The sequence below is a fragment of the Heliconius melpomene genome, unplaced genomic scaffold, assembly GCF_056956725.1.
Source record: "Heliconius melpomene rosina isolate 202511_hmr_F unplaced genomic scaffold, ASM5695672v1 Hmr00036, whole genome shotgun sequence".
NCBI lineage: Eukaryota > Metazoa > Arthropoda > Insecta > Lepidoptera > Nymphalidae > Heliconius > Heliconius melpomene.
The window spans coordinates 42,654-63,598 of record NW_028181853.1 but is presented as its reverse complement, the minus strand read 5'-3'; the positions used below and the strand labels follow the sequence as shown (position 1 = coordinate 63,598).

Genomic DNA, 20,945 nt, shown 5'->3' with positions numbered 1-20,945 from the left:
TGATTGTGACGTGTGTACACGTACTTGGTCAATTTCGTCTCTTAAAGGCTGGCGCGCGTCGTAAGCGCTTGTGCGTCCACAGAACGGAATGACTACCGACCCGGATCCGACGAAATTTTTTAACCGACACCGTCGTGCACGCAGAGAGTGTGTACCTTTCTCATCGATAGTACTAATTACAAACCTTTCTTATCATGCCGCCCAAGACTAGCGGAAAGGCCGCCAAGAAATCCGGCAAGGCCCAAAAGAACATCTCCAAGTCGGACAAGAAAAAGAAGAAGCACAAGAGGAAGGAGAGCTACGCCATCTACATCTACAAAGTGCTCAAACAAGTCCACCCGGACACCGGAATCTCCAGCAAGGCGATGTCCATCATGAACTCGTTCGTGAACGACATTTTCGAGCGTATCGCCGCCGAGGCGTCGCGACTCGCCCACTACAACAAGAGGTCCACGATCACGTCCAGGGAGGTGCAGACCTCCGTGAGGCTCCTGTTGCCCGGCGAGTTGGCCAAGCACGCCGTCAGCGAAGGCACCAAGGCCGTCACCAAGTACACGAGCTCCAAGTGAAGTGGTCCGTCGAAGAGACGACAGTTAAAAATCGAATGCGCTCGCGAACGTGCCGTGTGACGATGTGTGTGTGTGCGCGCGTGTATCCGTCCGTGTTCTCGTGCTAAAGTGTGTGTGTCTGCACTGGTGCTGTTACACTACGCATCGACTACATCATCATCGTCATCATCGGTCGTCGCGCGCATTCTCAAAAGGCCCTTTTAAGGGCCACTATATGAGTCGTGTTTAAAAATAAAACAAAAACAGTTTCTCGCAAAACGTCTCCCTACCTACACCTAGTTCTAAGTGTAAATATTATTGTGTGTGAGCGTGATAAATTCAATAAATAAATAAATAAATAAATAAATAAATAGTGTTGCTACTCTCAGATGAAAATAATAATACATTAATAGACGCACGCACACGAATGACAATTAACTAATGACATAATATTAATTAAGAAAGAATAATACAATAATTATTATCATCACCACATAACGATAATTAATCCTAATAATAATTATTATTATTATTATTTTTATGTACCCCCGTTAGAAACGCACGTAGCCTATTAATAATATTATTATAATGTCGTATTCATGTAATAGAACCTCCTAGCCAGCCAGCCAGCCAGCCAGCCAGCCAGCCAGCCAGCCAGCCAGCCAGCCAGCCAGCCAGCCAGCCAGCCAGCTAGCTAGCTAGCTATCTATCTAACTAACACACGAGTGTGTTAGTTAGATAGATAGATAGATAGATAGATAGATAGATAGATAGATAGCACTGACCGACGCCCGATGATGCCGGGCCCGGCCGACGCGCCAACTACTACTGATGACTGATCTGATCTCTACTCTTCTCTTCTCTTCTCTTCTTCATTTCATTATTATTTCACTGCGACCGACGCATAGTCACAGAAGACGTACACAGCACGGCATCGACGAGGCACTCTCACCGCCCGACGCCCGACTCGCCACCGCACCGCGTGCGAAAGGGACGGCACGTGCCCCGCCCCTCCCCCCCTGACGTTTTATAAGGCGCCGCCGCGCCCCACTTTTTTGAACACTTCCAATATTACTTTGGACGAAGCGAGACGTGCCCGCGCGTAACAGTTCACTTCAGTTCAGTACCGCGTTCAGTTCAGTAGTAGTGCAAGATGGCTCGTACCAAGCAAACCGCCCGCAAGTCCACCGGTGGTAAGGCGCCGCGCAAACAGCTCGCCACGAAGGCGGCTCGCAAGAGCGCACCTGCCACCGGCGGCGTGAAGAAGCCGCACAGGTACAGGCCCGGCACCGTCGCCCTCCGCGAGATTCGTCGCTACCAGAAGAGCACGGAGCTTCTGATCCGCAAGCTGCCCTTCCAGCGTTTGGTGCGCGAGATAGCGCAGGACTTCAAGACGGACCTGCGGTTCCAGAGCTCCGCCGTTATGGCCCTCCAGGAGGCGAGCGAGGCGTATCTGGTGAGCCTCTTCGAGGACACCAACCTTTGCGCGATCCACGCGAAACGCGTCACCATTATGCCGAAGGACATCCAGCTCGCCCGCAGGATCAGAGGCGAACGTGCGTAATTGCCAGCTAGCTTGCTTGCTTGCAATACAAACGAACAAACAAACAATATACACGATTGTGTATATTGTGTGTGTTGTGAAACCAAAAGGCCCTTCTCAGGGCCACAAATTATTCTGATATTTATATACGTTGTCGTTTCACACGTGTACAAAGAACCGTCTGGGCTGGCTGTCCGTCCGTCCTCGTGTCGTACTGTGTCGCACTGTTCATCTGTACGGGGCAATATTCAATGCAAACAAACATACATACTAATAATAATAATAATAATACTTAATTTAAAAAATAATAATAATAATAAATACAACATACTTGCACTTGCAACGTAGAGAGATAGAGAGATATTATATTATATATTACACTATCTATCCATGCACGATAATCATTTATATATATATATATATATATATATATATATATATATATATATATAAATAATTATGATAATAATAATTGCGTGCACTATACTATACTATGTACTATAACTTTTATTTTAATTATTATTGTTATCATCAGCATAATCCCCCCCCCCCCCCCCCCTCTCCCCTACTCCACATACGCATGACCAACGAGTGGAGCCGAACACAGCCGAACGTAGAGGGGGGGGTATATATTTAGAGAGGGTCAAAAAATATGCGACATAAGTTTCTACCGTACGTTCGCAGTTGAACGTCTCCCCGTCACTCGCGAGGAGCGGAGCGTTAGAAGTAATACCAGAAGTGTGCATACCGCCGTCACATAGTCAACATGACCGGTCGCGGTAAGGGTGGAAAGGGTCTGGGAAAAGGCGGAGCGAAGCGTCACAGGAAAGTGCTGCGCGATAACATCCAGGGCATCACGAAGCCGGCCATCCGTCGTCTCGCCCGCAGGGGCGGCGTCAAACGTATATCCGGCCTGATATACGAGGAGACTCGCGGAGTGCTGAAGGTGTTCCTCGAGAATGTGATCCGCGACGCCGTCACGTACACGGAGCACGCCAAGAGGAAGACCGTCACCGCCATGGACGTCGTGTACGCCCTGAAGCGGCAGGGGCGCACTCTGTACGGCTTCGGCGGTTAATATTTTAACCGCCAACCGCCGAACCGAAGTGAAACCGACGAGAGTGTGAGAATTTAGTGTGTGTGTTTGCGTTCGGGCGCGCGAGCGCGGTGGTCAGTCGGTGTAATCGCGTCGTTTACATCTCGATTGTGTGTGTGATCCAGCTCGAACCAGACCGCATAATCTCTCTCTCTCTCTCCGTCGGTTTCACATAAACAAAAGGCCCTTCTCAGGGCCGCACAAATTTCAGAATTAAATAAAATTTATGTTTCTTAACCACACGGACGTCCCGGACGTTGACTTTATTAAAAGTTCAGCGCTCCGAGTGTGCACTACTAGTTACTCACTTACTATATTTGGTGGATATGGACTGGACCGAACCGAACAATATGTATTTAGTATGAATAACATCCAAGTAGCTCTAACTCATAACTGTGGTAGGTAGGTAGGTAATGTAAGTATTGAAAATGTGTATGTGTGTGACATGTTGATATATTTTGCTACACACTGCACACTCACTGTACTACTACTACTACTACTACTACTACATACATATTCATGTTGTAACCAAAGCGCACAGTTTATACTTAAGAGATGTAGCGAGCGAGCAAGTAGGCAGGTAAGTAAGTTATAAAGTTATATCCATCCGTATTATGATTGTGTAGGGAGGGTATTGCACAAGTATTAATATTATTTATAAATATCAATTGTTAGTTAAAACGCTACGCTATAATATCAGCGCGCCCTGAATTTATTCGCTACAAATGCAATTGTGAAATTATGTTCCACCAACGTAGCGTAGCGGAAATATATAATAAAGGAGTTCAATTCATTAAATCTCGTATCATTAGCATATCACCCTGTGATGCTATAGCCCACAAGTGTGATGTATGTATCTATTATATATGATACATTGTGTATGTATATTATTAATATTTGATTGATTATGCACGGTCGGTCGTCCGTAACGAATGAAAAAGTAAATCATTACAATTAATTAAATGAGAATATATATATATATATATATATATATATCATAGCAGCATCATCCGTCACGTGACGCTCGTCTCCTTCTGTATGTACGAAATGGACTGATCACTACTACGACTACGACTACGACGACGACAACGGCGGCGAGTACGATGTGCACATGATTATATATTGAATATATTATTATTTTGTTTGGTATTAAAGTTAAAATCTTGATAGAGGGAAGAAAAGTAAACATTAAGAATTATATATATCTTAATAATATATATATATATATATATGCACACACACACAAACACACACACTCACCCCTGTAAACACTCCGCGTACTCGACAACGGCGGCCGCGGTGGACCGTCGCTCAGCGAGGGCATCGGGTGTTTTACGATGCTCCACTTGGAGGTCCTCGAGGGGGTCGACGGACCGTCGCACGGCGATCTTTCGATATCTCCGGGCGGGCGGGTATTCTTCGCTTTCGATCTGTCGAAACGGAAAATCGTTTCAATAAATTTTTATAGAGAAAAATAACTTTTAAACACGACCGGAGGTACGCACGTAGCACTTCGACGTATTCGACAGCTCGTAATTCCGTCAAATCAACGCGTGTCGTGGCGCTCGGCCCGCGAGCCGGTCGACGGGTTCACGGACGAGGCCCTCACGGGTGGCGGGTCCCTCTCAACATCTGAAATAATGTAAAAATTATAATTTTCTAGACGCCTGTTAGTGAAAAGTTTCGAGCGTTCGTACGAGAAAATGTCCAGCGACACCGCGGCTCTCCTCACGGTATCGCTACCGCTCTTACTGCCACTAGCGACCTCTGCCACGCCAGTACAACGTACAACGTATATATCAATATAAACTATACTTTCCGCGTTCATAACAATTTATTGCTCTTTGTGAGTGATCGTGTGCGTGCGTGTGCGTGTAATAAATAATAATAATAATAATAATAATGGCCGACGCAGCAGTAGCATCAGAAGCTCCCGCACCCGCCACCCCGGCGAAGAAGCCCAAGTCAGCGGTCGGCGCCGCCGCCGCTGCCGCCGCCGCCAAGAAGCCAAAAGCGAAACCGACCCACCCCAAAACCTCCGAGATGGTCAACAGCGCCATCAAGGAGCTCAAGGAGCGCAGCGGTTCGTCTCTGCAGGCTATCAAGAAGTACATAGCGGCCCAGTACAAAGTGGACGCCGAGAAATTGGCCCCGTTCATCAGAAAATATCTAAAGAGCGCCGTCGAGTCCGGTGCCCTGATACAGACCAAGGGCAAGGGCGCTTCTGGCAGTTTCAAGCTCGAGTCCAAGTCGTCCGCTTCGAAGAGCAAGCAGTCTGCGGCCGGCGGCGCCGGCAAGGGATCCTCCGCCGCAGCTTCCGGCGCATCGTCGTCGTCGGCCTCCGCCTCGTCTAGGTCGAAGAAGAAGAAGGCGTCCGGAGCTCCCGCCGCGGCGTCCGCAGGCGGCAGGGCCGGCAAGAAGGGGGCCGCAGCAGCAGCAGCAGCAGCGGCAGCAGCCGCCGCCGCCGCCGCCGCCGCAGCGTCCTCGCCGTCCAAGTCCAAATCGAAGACGACAGTGAAGGACAAAAAGGCGGCCGCCGCGAAGAAGAAGCCCGCCGCCACGGCAGCCAAGAAAGCCGCCGCCGCCGCATCCTCCGCTTCGAAGGCGAAGGGCGGAGCCGCCGCCGCCACCGCCGCCGCTTCTAAGGCGAAGAAGACCGCCAAGCCGCCGACGAAGAAGCCCAAAGCGCCCAAACCAAAGAAGGCAGCCACGCCCAGAGCCAAGCCGGCGGCTAAGAAGGCCGCGTCCGCCACGCCGAAAAAGTGAATAAATAAAATAGACATATATCTATCTATATACAATTGCTAAACGGACGTTAAATAACGCGCACTACACGAGAATAACTCGTGGCGAGTGTTGTGTGTGTGTGTGTTGTGTGTATGTGTGACGACGATAGGTAGGTGTATATACGTATATATATGTATATATACATGTGCAACGGTAGCACGACAAAAAGCCCTTCTCAGGGCTAACAAAACTTTCCAAATACGCCATACATACATATGTTGTATCAATGAACGGTGGTACAGTTTCTTCTACGACGAACGTCTCGTGTGCTACGAAAATTTATATTATGTAATATAATCAATTAAATCAATCAATATATTCACAGTATCATGAGTGATTGGTAAGTCGGTGAATCCACTATTAGATTACTCAATTCTCAATATTCATTCAAAATTAGTGTCACAAATAATAAACTCCTACTTCATTAACAATATAATTTTGTGACCAATTGTTGTATGGTCTTAAAAAAAAAAAAAAAAAAAAAAGAAAAAAGTATATATATATTAAGTGTATATATTGTTATCTGTATTATATATATTTACTATAGTATATTTTTATTATCCGTTTCTAGGCTGAACAGCTAGCTAGCTTTCTGTTTACTTCGGCGATTGTCGTGCATCGTCGTGCGTCGTCGTACACCGTCGCGCATCGTCGTTGTACACCGTCGTGCATCGTCGTGCATCGTCGTGAGCAATCGTCTACGAGAACGCTCGCTCGTGTCCCCGCTCAACGTGCGCGCGATACACGAGTACTTATTTCAAAAAACGGGCTTTTTTTTAATAACCAATCCACGCACGCGCGCACTCTCGGCCACGCCATCCTGCAACACCAAGAAGACGAAGAGGACCAATCGGCGTCGTTTTGTTCGGCGAGCGGCGATCTCCGTTGTTTTGTGTAGTGCAGTGTAGTGTGTTAGTGTCCATAGGATTTCACCTGGATTCCATACCCACGTGAGTACTTTTACACAGTGTTAGCTTAAGCTAGGTACTCACCCCGGCCCCACCAGGCCGAGACATTAGGTCAAAGTAGGCACACACCCCTCGCCACGGCGGGGGGTCAATTGTCCCCAAAATGATCCGAGTAGATGCGGTTAACCTGCTAAACTACGTCGCGCAACATTTCCCCGACGCCTTAGAAGGCCTAAAAACGTACGTCGATAATGAGGCGATCGCTCAATCGCCCGAGTTAATAGAGCAGATGGAGGACGAACCTGAGGAGGCCGACGCCGGCTCGGATGAGGACGAGGCTTCCGCAAATGACGCGGAGTCCGAGTCTGAGTCTGAGGCCGCGGAGGCTTCCTCGTCGTCTTCCTCATCCTCTGAGGCCTCAGCCGACGAGGAAGAAACTCCCGGTGTGGAGGATAATGACGGTTTCGAGACCGTCAAATCAAAATCGGCCAAACGGAAGGCCCGTAGATCGCTAGGTTCTCCGCCAACAACCCCAGCCAAACGCGCCGCGCGCGCAGAAAAAACCCCCTCCCCGCGGTCCTCACCCCCGCGTAGGTCTAGGGACAACGCGCAGGTAGTCAAAAAGGGTGCGCAGGTAGACTCTACCGACAAGACTGACAATACAACCAAGACAAGCAATAATAATAGTTCGATCCCCGCGTCCAACTCTGGCGACGGTTCGGTACCGCTACCGGCCGGCGTTCGTAGGGACAGGTTACCTCCCCCGATAATAGTTCAGGAAAAGAAAGCGTGGGACAATTTACAACTATGGATGTTGTCCGCTAAAGTGCAGTTCAATTCTGCCAGATCCACAGCGCAGGGAGTTAGAATTCAGGTGTTAACACCTAAAGATCACAGGGTCCTTACGACCCACCTTAGGAATTCAAAGATAGGGTTCCATTCTTACGCTCTGGAGGACGAGCGTCAATTACGTGTAGTCCTCAAGGGTATCCCATCCGAGTTAGAGACCGAATCAGTTTTCCGGGACTTAAAATCCCAAAATCTTCCAGTTAGAGCAGTCCACCGTATGTACAATCAGTACACTAAGAAAAGCTACGACATGGTCCTAGCTGTCCTAGACCGTAGCCCTGAGGGCAAACAAATTTTCAATATAAAATCCATCTGCTCACTCACGGGCATTACTATAGATAAGCCATGGTCTCGTGGCATCCCCGGGCAGTGTCACCGCTGCCAGCTCTATGGGCATTCCGCCAAAAACTGTCACGCAAAACCCAGGTGCGTGAAGTGCTTAGAAAGTCACGCTACTGCTGACTGTCCGCGCAAGGTCCCAGACCCGGCCGTACCTCCCAGCTGTGTCTTGTGTGAGACCCAAGGGCACCCCGCAAATTACCGCGGATGCCCTAGGGCCCCACGCAGGTCCGGCGGAAAGGGCGGCAGGACGCATAAGGCTTCGATGCCTTCCCGTCCAGCGCAAAACCCGTCCGGCCCTCAGCCACTACTCCAACCAGCCCCTCTTCCTTCCACCAATGCGTGGAAAAAACCTCTACCAGAGACCCAAGCCGCCAAGGCCTCCAATCCCAAACCCAAGCCCTCCAGGGCCACTTCCTCTGCCCGACAGCCCCGTGGGGAGGTAACAGAACAGGATAGGATCGAAGACGCGATCGACATTGCGACCAGCTTTCTAGATATACTAGATAAAGACGAATTATTGGCCTTCGCGAAAGGCTTAGTAGACTCAAACGGCGATCCTAAAAGTCGACTTCAAGTAATTAAGCTCAACAGAAAGCTTATAGCCAAATTACTACTTGTCAATGCTCAAACTTCCAATGGCGGTCAATAATAATTTTAGAATCAACCCGCCCGATTTAAGACTCGCGCGAGTCAAGCCGCGTTCTCTCAACATAGGTTATTTTAACGCTAACGGTCTCAATACGCAAATGGGGCTAGTCCGCGATTTTGTTACAAACCGACAACTCGACTTATTTCTAGTTCAGGAAACGTTCCTTAGAAATTGCAATAGGGATCCCAAGATAGCCAATTACCGCACTATTCGTAACGACAGAGACGGCGCCAAAGGCGGCACCGTCATATTTTACAGAAAGACGCTTCACGTCATACCGCTCGATCCGCCGCCGACGCTCACTAACATCGAAGTTTCGGTCTGTAAGGTTCACATGACTGGACATCCACCCACTATTATAGCTTCCGCCTATCTCTCTCCATCAAAGAGTTTACTTAGAAGCGACCTACAGACACTACTAGACATGGGGGACTCGGTTATCATAGCCGGGGACCTTAACTGTAAAAGTACCAGGTGGAATTGCAACTCCACAAATAGAGGAGGAATCGAACTCGAAAATATCTATGACCTGACCACCTCTCGCTTTGAGATAATAGCCCCCCTCACTCCCACTAGATTTGGGCCCCGGGGCCGACCTTCAATTCTCGACATAGCCATCCTGCAGGGCGTCTCTCTCAGGCTGCGCTCTATCGAGGTAATACCAGAGTTAGACTCAGACCATAGACCTGTAATAGTTAAATTAGGACCCGATTGTCCTCCAGTTCTTCCTAAAACCACCATCACCGACTGGTCTAAGTTCGCGGAGCGCCTAGGCAATCCCGACACGGAACCGACAGACGACATACCTGACAGATTCGACTCGGTGGAAGTAGTCGAGGCGGAAATTAACCAACTTACTGACAGACTGGGTAGCACTCTCGACGAGTGTTCTAGGGAAATTCCAAGTAATCCAGAAGGACATTTTAAGATCCCGCGAGATCTCAGAAAGCTCATGAGACGTAAAAACATCGCCAATAGGGCGCACGATTCATTTCCGTCGCCAGCAAACCGCGCTAAACTCTGGAGGCTCCAAAGACAGGTTCGAGCCCGGTTCGAGGACCTCAGAGACGAATCTTGGGATCATAGGTTATCAGAGCTTACGCCATCGCACGTAGCGTTCTGGCAATTAACCAAATCATTCAAAAACGACACCGTAGTCGAATTACCGCCGTTAATCCGTCCGGACGGAACACTAGCCTCAGACGATCTCGAAAAGGCCGAATGCCTAGCGGATAACCTAGAAAGTCAATGCTCCCCCTCGGAAAAACCGTGTGATCCAATTCACGTCGCCGCGGTGGACACACAGGTCGAAACGTGGGCACCGTTGCCACCAGCGGGCGAACCTATAAGACCGACCTCTGTCGAAGAGGTACAAGACATTATAAAGCGCCTTAAGCCAAAGAAAGCCCCAGGATCCGATCGCATCTCGAATAAGATCCTTAAAATTCTTCCTATTCACATTCTAACGCTTCTCGTTGCCATTTTCAACACTCTTTTAAAAGAGTGCTCATTCCCAGACCAATGGAAAGAGGCAATAGTCATAGGTATTCACAAGCCTAAGAAACCTCGCACATCCCCGTCCAGTTATCGCCCCATAAGCCTTCTCAGTTCAATGGGCAAAATATACGAACGTATCCTCCTCACTCGTCTCCAAGCCGCAGTCGTGGCCAATGACATAATCCCCCCCGAACAATTCGGCTTCAGAGCCAAACACTCCAGCATACACCAGGTACACCGCCTCACGGAATTCCTGTTATCCCGAGCCAAACAAATGCCATCAGCGGCAATCTTCTTAGACATTGCAAAAGCGTTTGATAAAGTCTGGCACAATGGCTTGATTTACAAGTTACAAAAGACTAACGTACCTGACAGACTCGTGCACATCATTCGAGACTACTTATCAAACCGCTCATTTAGATACAGGGTAGAAGGCACCCTTTCCTCCAGTAGGCCAGTTAGAGCTGGAGTCCCCCAGGGCTCCATACTATCCCCGCTTCTGTACAATCTGTACACTCACGACATCCCCAAAACCCCAGGTACAAACCTAGCCCTTTTCGCAGACGACACCGCCGTCTATACGTCCGGCCGTGTATCAGTCTGCATAGCTAAAAGACTCCAAAAGTCCATGGACCGCATAGGTCAGTGGCTATTTCAATGGCGCATAGAGGTCAATCCCGATAAAAGTAACATCATTTACTTCCCCCTCCGTAGGACAGACTACCTGCCACATGTCCGCCTTTTAGGCAAAATAATTCCCGAGGCCAAACAGGCCAAATACTTAGGTGTCATTCTCGACAGTCAACTGTCCTTTAAAGCCCACATTACTTATGTTCGCCGCAAAGCGGCCTATGTCCTAAGTTGTTTGTATCCACTCATTTGTGCTAAAAGCAAACTCTCTCTTAGAAATAAAATCCGACTCTATAAAGCATGCGTCAGACCCATTTTCGCCTACGCCTGTGTTGTGTTCGCACAGACAGACCTTAGCCGTTTACAAGTAATTCAAAACCGTTTCTTGCGTAATACTACCGGTGCCCCGTGGTACATGCGTAATACCGATCTCCATAGAGACGTCAAATTAGATTCAGTAAAAGAGCACTGTCGCAAGCTCTCTAGTAGTTATTTCACTAAAGCCGAATCGCATCCGAATCCGCTGGTGGTAAACTCGTGTAATTACGCCAAACGTCGCCCGTGGGATCGCCGTCGACCCCGGGATATCTTAACCGATGATGCTGACCCCATCACTAAAGCGAACGACCCTAAATTTGTAGGTAGGGCTACACACAATCGCACACATACACGCTACGCACACCGTCCCCGCCGGTGGAGACGAGGTCCCAGCTTTACTGTGGCCCAATCGCGCCTCGGCGCGAGAGGAGCCCTCAATCAATAATCCAATAGGGCATCAAAAGCCCTCCCCAGTAGGCTTTGGTCGAACCGATCGAAGCAAAGCCCCCCACTACGAACGGTGTTCGCAAGTCGCGGTCCGAGTCTCAAAGGAGACGCCCTTGCGCCACTGTGTTCTCTTTTGTTGGTACCTTCCACGGTAGCCATGCCAAGGTCAGAGCTCGTCTAGCTCGGCCTCCCCAAGTCCGGTGACGCTGTAGAGGCCGATATGGCCAACAGCATACTGCTCAATCGAAAAACGAAAAACGAAAAACTTTTTTTTAAATATTGTCTTTCAAATTCATCTAACTATCGTTCAACATGTCGGGTCGCGGCAAAGGTGGCAAAGTGAAGGGAAAGGCAAAGTCTCGTTCCAACCGTGCCGGACTTCAGTTTCCAGTGGGACGTATACACAGGCTTTTGAGAAAAGGCAACTACGCCGAACGCGTGGGAGCCGGTGCACCGGTCTACCTGGCCGCCGTGATGGAGTATCTGGCCGCCGAAGTGCTCGAGTTGGCCGGAAACGCCGCTAGGGACAACAAGAAGACCAGAATCATCCCGAGGCATCTCCAATTGGCGATCCGTAACGACGAGGAGCTGAACAAGTTGCTCTCGGGAGTTACGATCGCTCAGGGCGGTGTACTGCCCAACATCCAGGCAGTCCTCTTACCCAAAAAGACTGAGAAGAAAGCCTAATCCTGACACCCCTAGTGCGTGTGTGCGTGTGTGGGTGTGGATTTGGTTTTCTGAAATTTTTGGGTTTTTTTTTTTTTTGTGAAAAGGCCCTTTTAAGGGCCACAAAATATTTCCGTGAACGCTTCGAAATTGCATAAATTGTTTCATTAAGCGAGACGTCTTCTAAAACAAACAAAATATATAAAGCATGACACTACATAGTGTGGACGGTCATGAATAAGTATATATATATATATATATAACAATTTTAGGCACACATCAATTTCGATATTATAAAAAATTGTCTAACAGACCACACACACACACACACACACACACACACACACACACACACACACACACACACACACACACACACACACACACACACACACACACATAATATACAGGTGGAAGAGGCAGCGCTTCTTTTACTGAAACTGCATATAACATAACATATCACATAACTTCAGGGTAAGTTATTTTTCTTTATAGGGCTTTTATAGAGTAGTTGAAACTGTGGTTTCATTTAAAGTGGTGCTGACAATTCCATCCTGTATACGTAATGTAAACAAATTTTTAATTTCCTACATGTATCTTATAAATTTCAAATTTAAAAGTATACGAATGATAATATGTTCGGGGGGGGGGGGGGGGGGGGAGGTGGTTTGGATGATTGTGACGTGTGTACACGTACTTGGTCAATTTCGTCTCTTAAAGGCTGGCGCGCGTCGTAAGCGCTTGTGCGTCCACAGAACGGAATGACTACCGACCCGGATCCGACGAAATTTTTTAACCGACACCGTCGTGCACGCAGAGAGTGTGTACCTTTCTCATCGATAGTACTAATTACAAACCTTTCTTATCATGCCGCCCAAGACTAGCGGAAAGGCCGCCAAGAAATCCGGCAAGGCCCAAAAGAACATCTCCAAGTCGGACAAGAAAAAGAAGAAGCACAAGAGGAAGGAGAGCTACGCCATCTACATCTACAAAGTGCTCAAACAAGTCCACCCGGACACCGGAATCTCCAGCAAGGCGATGTCCATCATGAACTCGTTCGTGAACGACATTTTCGAGCGTATCGCCGCCGAGGCGTCGCGACTCGCCCACTACAACAAGAGGTCCACGATCACGTCCAGGGAGGTGCAGACCTCCGTGAGGCTCCTGTTGCCCGGCGAGTTGGCCAAGCACGCCGTCAGCGAAGGCACCAAGGCCGTCACCAAGTACACGAGCTCCAAGTGAAGTGGTCCGTCGAAGAGACGACAGTTAAAAATCGAATGCGCTCGCGAACGTGCCGTGTGACGATGTGTGTGTGTGCGCGCGTGTATCCGTCCGTGTTCTCGTGCTAAAGTGTGTGTGTCTGCACTGGTGCTGTTACACTACGCATCGACTACATCATCATCGTCATCATCGGTCGTCGCGCGCATTCTCAAAAGGCCCTTTTAAGGGCCACTATATGAGTCGTGTTTAAAAATAAAACAAAAACAGTTTCTCGCAAAACGTCTCCCTACCTACACCTAGTTCTAAGTGTAAATATTATTGTGTGTGAGCGTGATAAATTCAATAAATAAATAAATAAATAAATAAATAAATAGTGTTGCTACTCTCAGATGAAAATAATAATACATTAATAGACGCACGCACACGAATGACAATTAACTAATGACATAATATTAATTAAGAAAGAATAATACAATAATTATTATCATCACCACATAACGATAATTAATCCTAATAATAATTATTATTATTATTATTTTTATGTACCCCCGTTAGAAACGCACGTAGCCTATTAATAATATTATTATAATGTCGTATTCATGTAATAGAACCTCCTAGCCAGCCAGCCAGCCAGCCAGCCAGCCAGCCAGCCAGCCAGCCAGCCAGCCAGCCAGCCAGCCAGCCAGCCAGCTAGCTAGCTAGCTATCTATCTAACTAACACACGAGTGTGTTAGTTAGATAGATAGATAGATAGATAGATAGATAGATAGATAGATAGCACTGACCGACGCCCGATGATGCCGGGCCCGGCCGACGCGCCAACTACTACTGATGACTGATCTGATCTCTACTCTTCTCTTCTCTTCTCTTCTTCATTTCATTATTATTTCACTGCGACCGACGCATAGTCACAGAAGACGTACACAGCACGGCATCGACGAGGCACTCTCACCGCCCGACGCCCGACTCGCCACCGCACCGCGTGCGAAAGGGACGGCACGTGCCCCGCCCCTCCCCCCCTGACGTTTTATAAGGCGCCGCCGCGCCCCACTTTTTTGAACACTTCCAATATTACTTTGGACGAAGCGAGACGTGCCCGCGCGTAACAGTTCACTTCAGTTCAGTACCGCGTTCAGTTCAGTAGTAGTGCAAGATGGCTCGTACCAAGCAAACCGCCCGCAAGTCCACCGGTGGTAAGGCGCCGCGCAAACAGCTCGCCACGAAGGCGGCTCGCAAGAGCGCACCTGCCACCGGCGGCGTGAAGAAGCCGCACAGGTACAGGCCCGGCACCGTCGCCCTCCGCGAGATTCGTCGCTACCAGAAGAGCACGGAGCTTCTGATCCGCAAGCTGCCCTTCCAGCGTTTGGTGCGCGAGATAGCGCAGGACTTCAAGACGGACCTGCGGTTCCAGAGCTCCGCCGTTATGGCCCTCCAGGAGGCGAGCGAGGCGTATCTGGTGAGCCTCTTCGAGGACACCAACCTTTGCGCGATCCACGCGAAACGCGTCACCATTATGCCGAAGGACATCCAGCTCGCCCGCAGGATCAGAGGCGAACGTGCGTAATTGCCAGCTAGCTTGCTTGCTTGCAATACAAACGAACAAACAAACAATATACACGATTGTGTATATTGTGTGTGTTGTGAAACCAAAAGGCCCTTCTCAGGGCCACAAATTATTCTGATATTTATATACGTTGTCGTTTCACACGTGTACAAAGAACCGTCTGGGCTGGCTGTCCGTCCGTCCTCGTGTCGTACTGTGTCGCACTGTTCATCTGTACGGGGCAATATTCAATGCAAACAAACATACATACTAATAATAATAATAATAATACTTAATTTAAAAAATAATAATAATAATAAATACAACATACTTGCACTTGCAACGTAGAGAGATAGAGAGATATTATATTATATATTACACTATCTATCCATGCACGATAATCATTTATATATATATATATATATATATATATATATATATATATATATATAAATAATTATGATAATAATAATTGCGTGCACTATACTATACTATGTACTATAACTTTTATTTTAATTATTATTGTTATCATCAGCATAATCCCCCCCCCCCCCCCCCTCTCCCCTACTCCACATACGCATGACCAACGAGTGGAGCCGAACACAGCCGAACGTAGAGGGGGGGGTATATATTTAGAGAGGGTCAAAAAATATGCGACATAAGGATCGGCCCGTCCGCCGAGCGGTGAACACCTCTCTCGGTACGAGTCTTCATACGGTCAAGAACTTGCTATTATTTCCTGCGAAATAAGTACCAAGTTTTGCCTGCGCCTCTGCGTTGCGATAGCCACCTACGACCCAGTGTAACCAGTGTTGAGTGTATAGTGTACCATCACCATCACCATCATAAGTGTACATCTGTCTCCATCGGACCTCGCGGTCCCGCTCTAGGGCCCGATGACTGCCGAAGCGGACGTATAGTGCATGCCATCTCGCTCACTCATCATGAGTGACCGAAAGGGAAAACGTCGGTCGCGTTCGCGCTCTCGCCCGCGCGCCCGATCGCCATCTGCCACCGCAACCGCCGCCGCGCGCACCTCTGCTGCGCCCGCCGTCGCTGCCTCCGCCGCGCCCGCTGCGCGTGCCGCCGCCGCCGTTGCCGCGCCCGTTGCGCGCACCGCCGCCGCTGCCGCGCCCGTTGCGCGCACCGCCGCCGCTGCCGCGCCCGTTGCGCGCACCGCTGCCGCGCCCGTCGCGCGTGCCTCCGCCACCTCTCCCGTCGCGTTCCCCACGCGTGCCGCTGCAGGCCCCGTTGCCGCGCCCGCCGCGCAAGCCTCCGCTGGCTCCGCCGCCGCGTCCGTCGCCGCGCCCGATGCCGCGCAGGCTGCCGCGCCCGCCGCTGCTGGCTCCGCCGGTGCCATCGCGCCTCCCGCTGAGAGCGCCCGCGAAGTGACAGTGCCAGTGATATCCCAAAGGAGCAGACCCGTAGATAGGGGCGCCTCCCGACCCCGCCGCTCTCCTTCCGCACCCCCGCAAGTGGACCTGGAATTTTCACCGCGTACCTCGCTGCACTCTGACATCATAGCCGTGGCCGAGCTGCAGAAGCGTGGGGTTCTCTCCCAATCACTGCTGGCACATATTGCTATGTTCCTCACTGATCAGGGTAGGGAACTGGACCGCGCACGCGCCGGCCACGGTTCTTCCGCAGCCCCGGACGCACCGACCGCCTTGGATATCAACCCAATCTCATTGACACCTGCGAGACGCCCACGCACCTCGGACGGCGCCTCAGAATTAACCTTGTCAACGCCCAAACGTTTGTGCGCTAAGCCCCTCCCCCAGCGCGATCCGCGCATATACAGGAGGATTGAAACAGCACCGGCGCCCCTCGCCACGCCCAACGCCCCCGCATGTACGACAACAGTACCGGCGCCCTCGCCGGCACCCGCCTCTACTACATCCGCTTCTACTACATTCGCCGACGCGCTGCGCACCACTGGATCCAGCTCGGCAGCACAGGTTAGTGCATCAGCTTCTCTAGCGGGGCCACAACAGCCCTCGCAACCTAAACCTCGAATTCCCCCCTTGATCGTAGAGGAATTGTCTAACTGGACATTACACTTCAAGGCTCTAAAAGAACGCCTCGGCCATCCGCCGAATGCCCGCCCCTTCGGGAAAGGCATACGATTTTCCCCGAACTCAGCCGAAGAGTATCGAACTATTCAACGATACCTGTGTGAGACAGAGAAAGACCAACAACTATCTTGGTTCTCATACGCCCTCCCGTCCGAGCGTAGCCGAAAGGTGGCGATCCGAGGGCTGCCTGCCACCACCACGCCAGAGGAAATTACCGAAGCCTTAGGAGAGTTAGGCTTCAAGGCAGAATATGTAAGACCGATTAGGGCGAGAAGGGGGCGCCCTGGCTGCATATTTTTTGCAATACTGGCCAACACACCCGATCTTGTACCGGCCATATACGAAGTCACTGAATTACTATATATGCAGGGCATTAAAATTGAGTCTTGGAGGAACAAAAAGGGCCCGGCCCAGTGTCACCGGTGTCAGGGTTTCCGACATTCAAGCCACGGATGCCACCGGCGGTTGGCATGTGTGAGGTGCGGTGACGAACATGCCGCGAGCGACTGCCCGAGGCCCCTCGACGTTGCCGCGACCTGCGCGAACTGTGGCGGCGCACATCCAGCGAATCACACGGCTTGCCCGCAGTACAAGCGAGAATTGCGTAACAAGAGGGCCGGCACAGTAGCCCTCTCTCAAGTAGATACCACGCGAAGGGCGTTGAGGACCGCTCCTCGAGCGGAAGTTAACACTGTGGAAGCGGAGAGCGAGGCCACCAACCTTATGGCCCCCGCCAACCCGCCCACTGAAAAAGGCGGAAGACGCCTTAAGAAGAGAGGGGGCAAGAGGACGAGGCGGCAAGAGGAGCAAGCCAGAGCCACGTCCGCCACCCCCGCGGCCTCCACTTCCCGCCAACCCGCCGCCGCAGCCCCCGCTGCAGGCGCCACTGCTACCACAACCTACACACGGCAGACGCAGGCCAGGACGCAGCCTGCACTTATCGCCATTGACAGGGCTCTTGACACCCTCAAGGACGTTCTCCTCGCCCTGAGGGAAGGTCAAGACCCTGTCCAGTGTGTCATAGAGGGCATGAAAAATCTCCTTACCATTCACACCCGAAATTAGGATTGTTTACTGGAACGCCCGGGGGCTGCGGAGGAAGATACCCGCCCTCCGTCACCTGTTGCACACAAACAATATTGACATCGCATTAATAAACGAAACCCATCTCAACGCCGGTTTCTCTTCAAATATCTCGGGCTACAACGTGCTGAGATTGGACACAACTCGAGAGAATAAACTCAGGGGCCTCCTTGTTGCGACCCGCAGGGGCCTGGTCGCTCAGCCGCTGCCTGCTATCGACACCCAGTCACTTCAAGCTCTGGGTGTCGAAATACAACACAACAATAAACCAATGAAGGTATACGCCTCTTATCGCCCGGGCGGCGTCCGCCTGGACATTAATACTGTACGGCAGCTAGTCTCTAGTGATACCCCGACTCTGGCCGCAGGGGACTGGAACGCGCACCATACTGCCTGGGGTTGTGGCTCCAACAACCAGGCAGGGAGGCTTCTTTTCCGTGACGCCCAAAGAAGCGGATACGAAGTGGAGGGCCCCGACGAACCAACTCACTACTCGGACGTCGGTAGCCACAACCCTACTACTATCGATTTGGTTGTGCATCGTGGACTTGAGGCCATCAACCTGGAGGTACTACCGGACGCCTTCGGCTCTGATCATCAGCCGGTCTTGGCCACCATCGCGGGCGAGACGACACTAGCCAGAGGCCCTCCAACTAGAGAACGCGTCGATTGGGAGCTTTTCGCAACCGCACTTCAAGCCGAACCCTCACCCTGTGTCGATCCACTCGTTGACGCTGACAGTATCGACCGACTGGAGCGCAACATTATGGCGCAGATACGCAGGGCAATGAATTCTGCCACTATCCCTCACAATTCTCGTGGTTTGCCTCCACCCTCGAAGAAAATCCTCGCCCTCATCGCCGAAAAAAGGAGGACGCGCTCTGAGTGGCAGAGGACCAGAGACCCGGCGCTTAAAACCAAGCTCAACCGCCAAATCGAGCGCATCAAGGCAGCGCTTGAGGACCGCGATACTGCCAATTGGGAGAAACGAATCGAGCGCGCCAGCTGTGACCAATCTTCGTATCATAAGCTAAATCGCCAAATAATGAGGAAGAGGCCACCCGCCAGGCCAATTCTGCACAGTGACGGCGCCCTCCGGTACACCTCGGAGGAGCGCGCCGAAGTACTGGCCGAACACCTGGCCGACCAATTTCGCCCAAATCACAGCGAGTGTCCGGACCGCCATGCCGAAATTGAGAATGAAGTCGAGGCTCTTTTCACTTCACTGTCCTCGTGTGATACGCTCCCGCCACCTCCACACTTTTCACCATCATCAGTGAAGAAAGCGATCCGGGGCCTGAAGCCAAAGAAGGCCCCCGGGATCGACGGAGTGCCCAACAGCGCCTTCAGACACATAACAGGAAGACTAATCGCCGCTATGGCCAGGCTCTTCAGCGCAATTCTACGCCTGGGCCATTACCCCCAGGCGTGGAAGGAGGGCCTGGTCATAATGATTCCCAAGCCAGGAAAGAACCCGCAACGTCCGGACGGATATCGCCCCATCACCCTACTCAACACGATAGCCAAACTGTTCGAGAAGCTCCTCTTACCGCTTCTCTCGCCGCACCTACAACCGCGGCCCGAACAGTTTGGCTTTCGCAGCGGTCATTCAACTTCGCTGCAAATCGCACGAGTAATACACTTTGCAGCGGCAGCAATGAATAGGAAGGAGAGTGCAGTGGCAGCCTTCCTGGACGTCGCCAGCGCATTCGACCGCGTTTGGCACCCAGGTCTATTATTGAAAATTCTCCGCGCCGGCACCCCGTTCCACATCGTGCGCGTCCTCGCCGCCTTTCTCGAGGGCAGGACGTTCCGCGTCAGAGTGGAGAGTGCAATATCCAGCAGCCACCTGATCGCCGCCGGGGTACCCCAGGGCAGTACTCTCTCTCCTGCCCTTTACACCTGGTACACGGACGATATCCCTACAGAGCAGGGCTCGATGTTGGCACTCTATGCCGACGACATCGCCCTGCTCACGAAGAGTCTAAACCCGGAGCACGCCGCCGCCAAGCTGCAACGCACCCTAGACCTACTGCCGGGCTGGCTGTCGGAGTGGAGGCTCACTCTGAATGTGGCCAAGACCCAGGCCATCTCGTTTGGGTGCCGACTGAGACCGCCTCCTCCGTTGAACCTGCTCGGCCAACAAGTGCACTGGTCGCCCACCGCCACCTACCTCGGAGTCATTATCGACCGCCAATTAAAAATGAATAAACACATAAAGAAAGCCGCCAATGCCGCCAAAACGGCGCTTTTCATGTTGCGCCCGCTCCTCCGCTCGCGCCTTCCGCTGCGGACACGATTGGCGCTCTACAAGAGTTTCGTGAGGCCCCACCTGACTTATGCAGCACCGGCCTGGTACGCGCTTGCAAGTGCGCCCCAGCGCAAGGTTTTACAGGTGGTCCAGAACGTCGCCCTCCGGCGCGTTACCCAGGCTCCCTACTACGTAAGAAACGCCACTCTCCAGCGCGACCTCAAAATAGAGAGCCTGGAGGTACACATCGGCCGGCTTGCGCGCAACGCATACAGCCGCGCCGATGCTTCGGACCACCTGCATATCCAGGACATAGCACCGTGGCATACCAGGCCACCAGACAAGATGCGCCTACCAAGGGATATCCTTACCTTACCTAATTCCGACTCCTGAGCTGCCCCTTCGGTCGCTGGTCGCCTAAGCTGGGCCTCTCACGGGGAACCGTGAGTCTCACCTGGCTTGGCTGACCGCCCAGGGGGCGCCAAAGCTCAT

General features: G+C 51.2%; 7 protein-coding genes and 1 long non-coding RNA gene across 8 annotated transcripts in view; 7 read left to right on the top strand and 1 right to left on the bottom strand.

Moving 5' to 3' along the window:
• Nucleotides 1-4,820, bottom strand: part of LOC146526680 (uncharacterized) — a 39,441-nt gene extending 34,621 nt beyond the window's left edge. Inside the window, exons 1-2 of the long non-coding RNA XR_014879363.1 lie at nucleotides 4,693-4,820; nucleotides 4,448-4,617 (exon numbers count right to left, since the gene is read on the bottom strand). This is a non-coding gene — a long non-coding RNA (uncharacterized LOC146526680). The remainder of the gene's footprint in view (nucleotides 1-4,447; nucleotides 4,618-4,692) is intronic.
• LOC146526683 (histone H2B) lies at nucleotides 99-782 on the top strand. Its single transcript, XM_085206872.1, has one exon. It carries the CDS (start codon nucleotides 195-197, stop codon nucleotides 567-569), a length of 375 nt encoding a protein of 124 aa, XP_085062998.1. The 5' UTR covers nucleotides 99-194; the 3' UTR covers nucleotides 570-782.
• Nucleotides 1,597-2,237, top strand: LOC146526682 (histone H3-like). Its single transcript, XM_085206869.1, has one exon. It carries the CDS (start codon nucleotides 1,702-1,704, stop codon nucleotides 2,110-2,112), a length of 411 nt encoding a protein of 136 aa, XP_085062995.1. The 5' UTR covers nucleotides 1,597-1,701; the 3' UTR covers nucleotides 2,113-2,237.
• LOC146526681 (histone H4) lies at nucleotides 2,761-3,388 on the top strand. The gene has a single exon (XM_085206877.1). The coding sequence runs from the start codon at nucleotides 2,858-2,860 to the stop codon at nucleotides 3,167-3,169; it is 312 nt and encodes a 103-aa protein (XP_085063003.1). The 5' UTR covers nucleotides 2,761-2,857; the 3' UTR covers nucleotides 3,170-3,388.
• A 141-nt stretch (nucleotides 4,821-4,961) lies between the features above and the next one.
• On the top strand, nucleotides 4,962-6,164 carry LOC146526679 (uncharacterized). Its single transcript, XM_085206867.1, has one exon. It carries the CDS (start codon nucleotides 5,090-5,092, stop codon nucleotides 5,951-5,953), a length of 864 nt encoding a protein of 287 aa, XP_085062993.1. The 5' UTR covers nucleotides 4,962-5,089; the 3' UTR covers nucleotides 5,954-6,164.
• A 5,745-nt stretch (nucleotides 6,165-11,909) lies between these two features.
• On the top strand, nucleotides 11,910-12,408 carry LOC146526678 (histone H2A). Its single transcript, XM_085206862.1, has one exon. The coding sequence runs from the start codon at nucleotides 11,927-11,929 to the stop codon at nucleotides 12,299-12,301; it is 375 nt and encodes a 124-aa protein (XP_085062988.1). The 5' UTR covers nucleotides 11,910-11,926; the 3' UTR covers nucleotides 12,302-12,408.
• A 606-nt stretch (nucleotides 12,409-13,014) lies between these two features.
• Nucleotides 13,015-13,735, top strand: LOC146526677 (histone H2B). The gene has a single exon (XM_085206861.1). It carries the CDS (start codon nucleotides 13,148-13,150, stop codon nucleotides 13,520-13,522), a length of 375 nt encoding a protein of 124 aa, XP_085062987.1. The 5' UTR covers nucleotides 13,015-13,147; the 3' UTR covers nucleotides 13,523-13,735.
• Nucleotides 13,736-14,310: 575 nt separating this feature from the next.
• On the top strand, nucleotides 14,311-15,313 carry LOC146526676 (histone H3-like). The gene has a single exon (XM_085206845.1). The coding sequence runs from the start codon at nucleotides 14,655-14,657 to the stop codon at nucleotides 15,063-15,065; it is 411 nt and encodes a 136-aa protein (XP_085062971.1). The 5' UTR covers nucleotides 14,311-14,654; the 3' UTR covers nucleotides 15,066-15,313.
• Nucleotides 15,314-20,945: the final 5,632 nt, after the last annotated feature.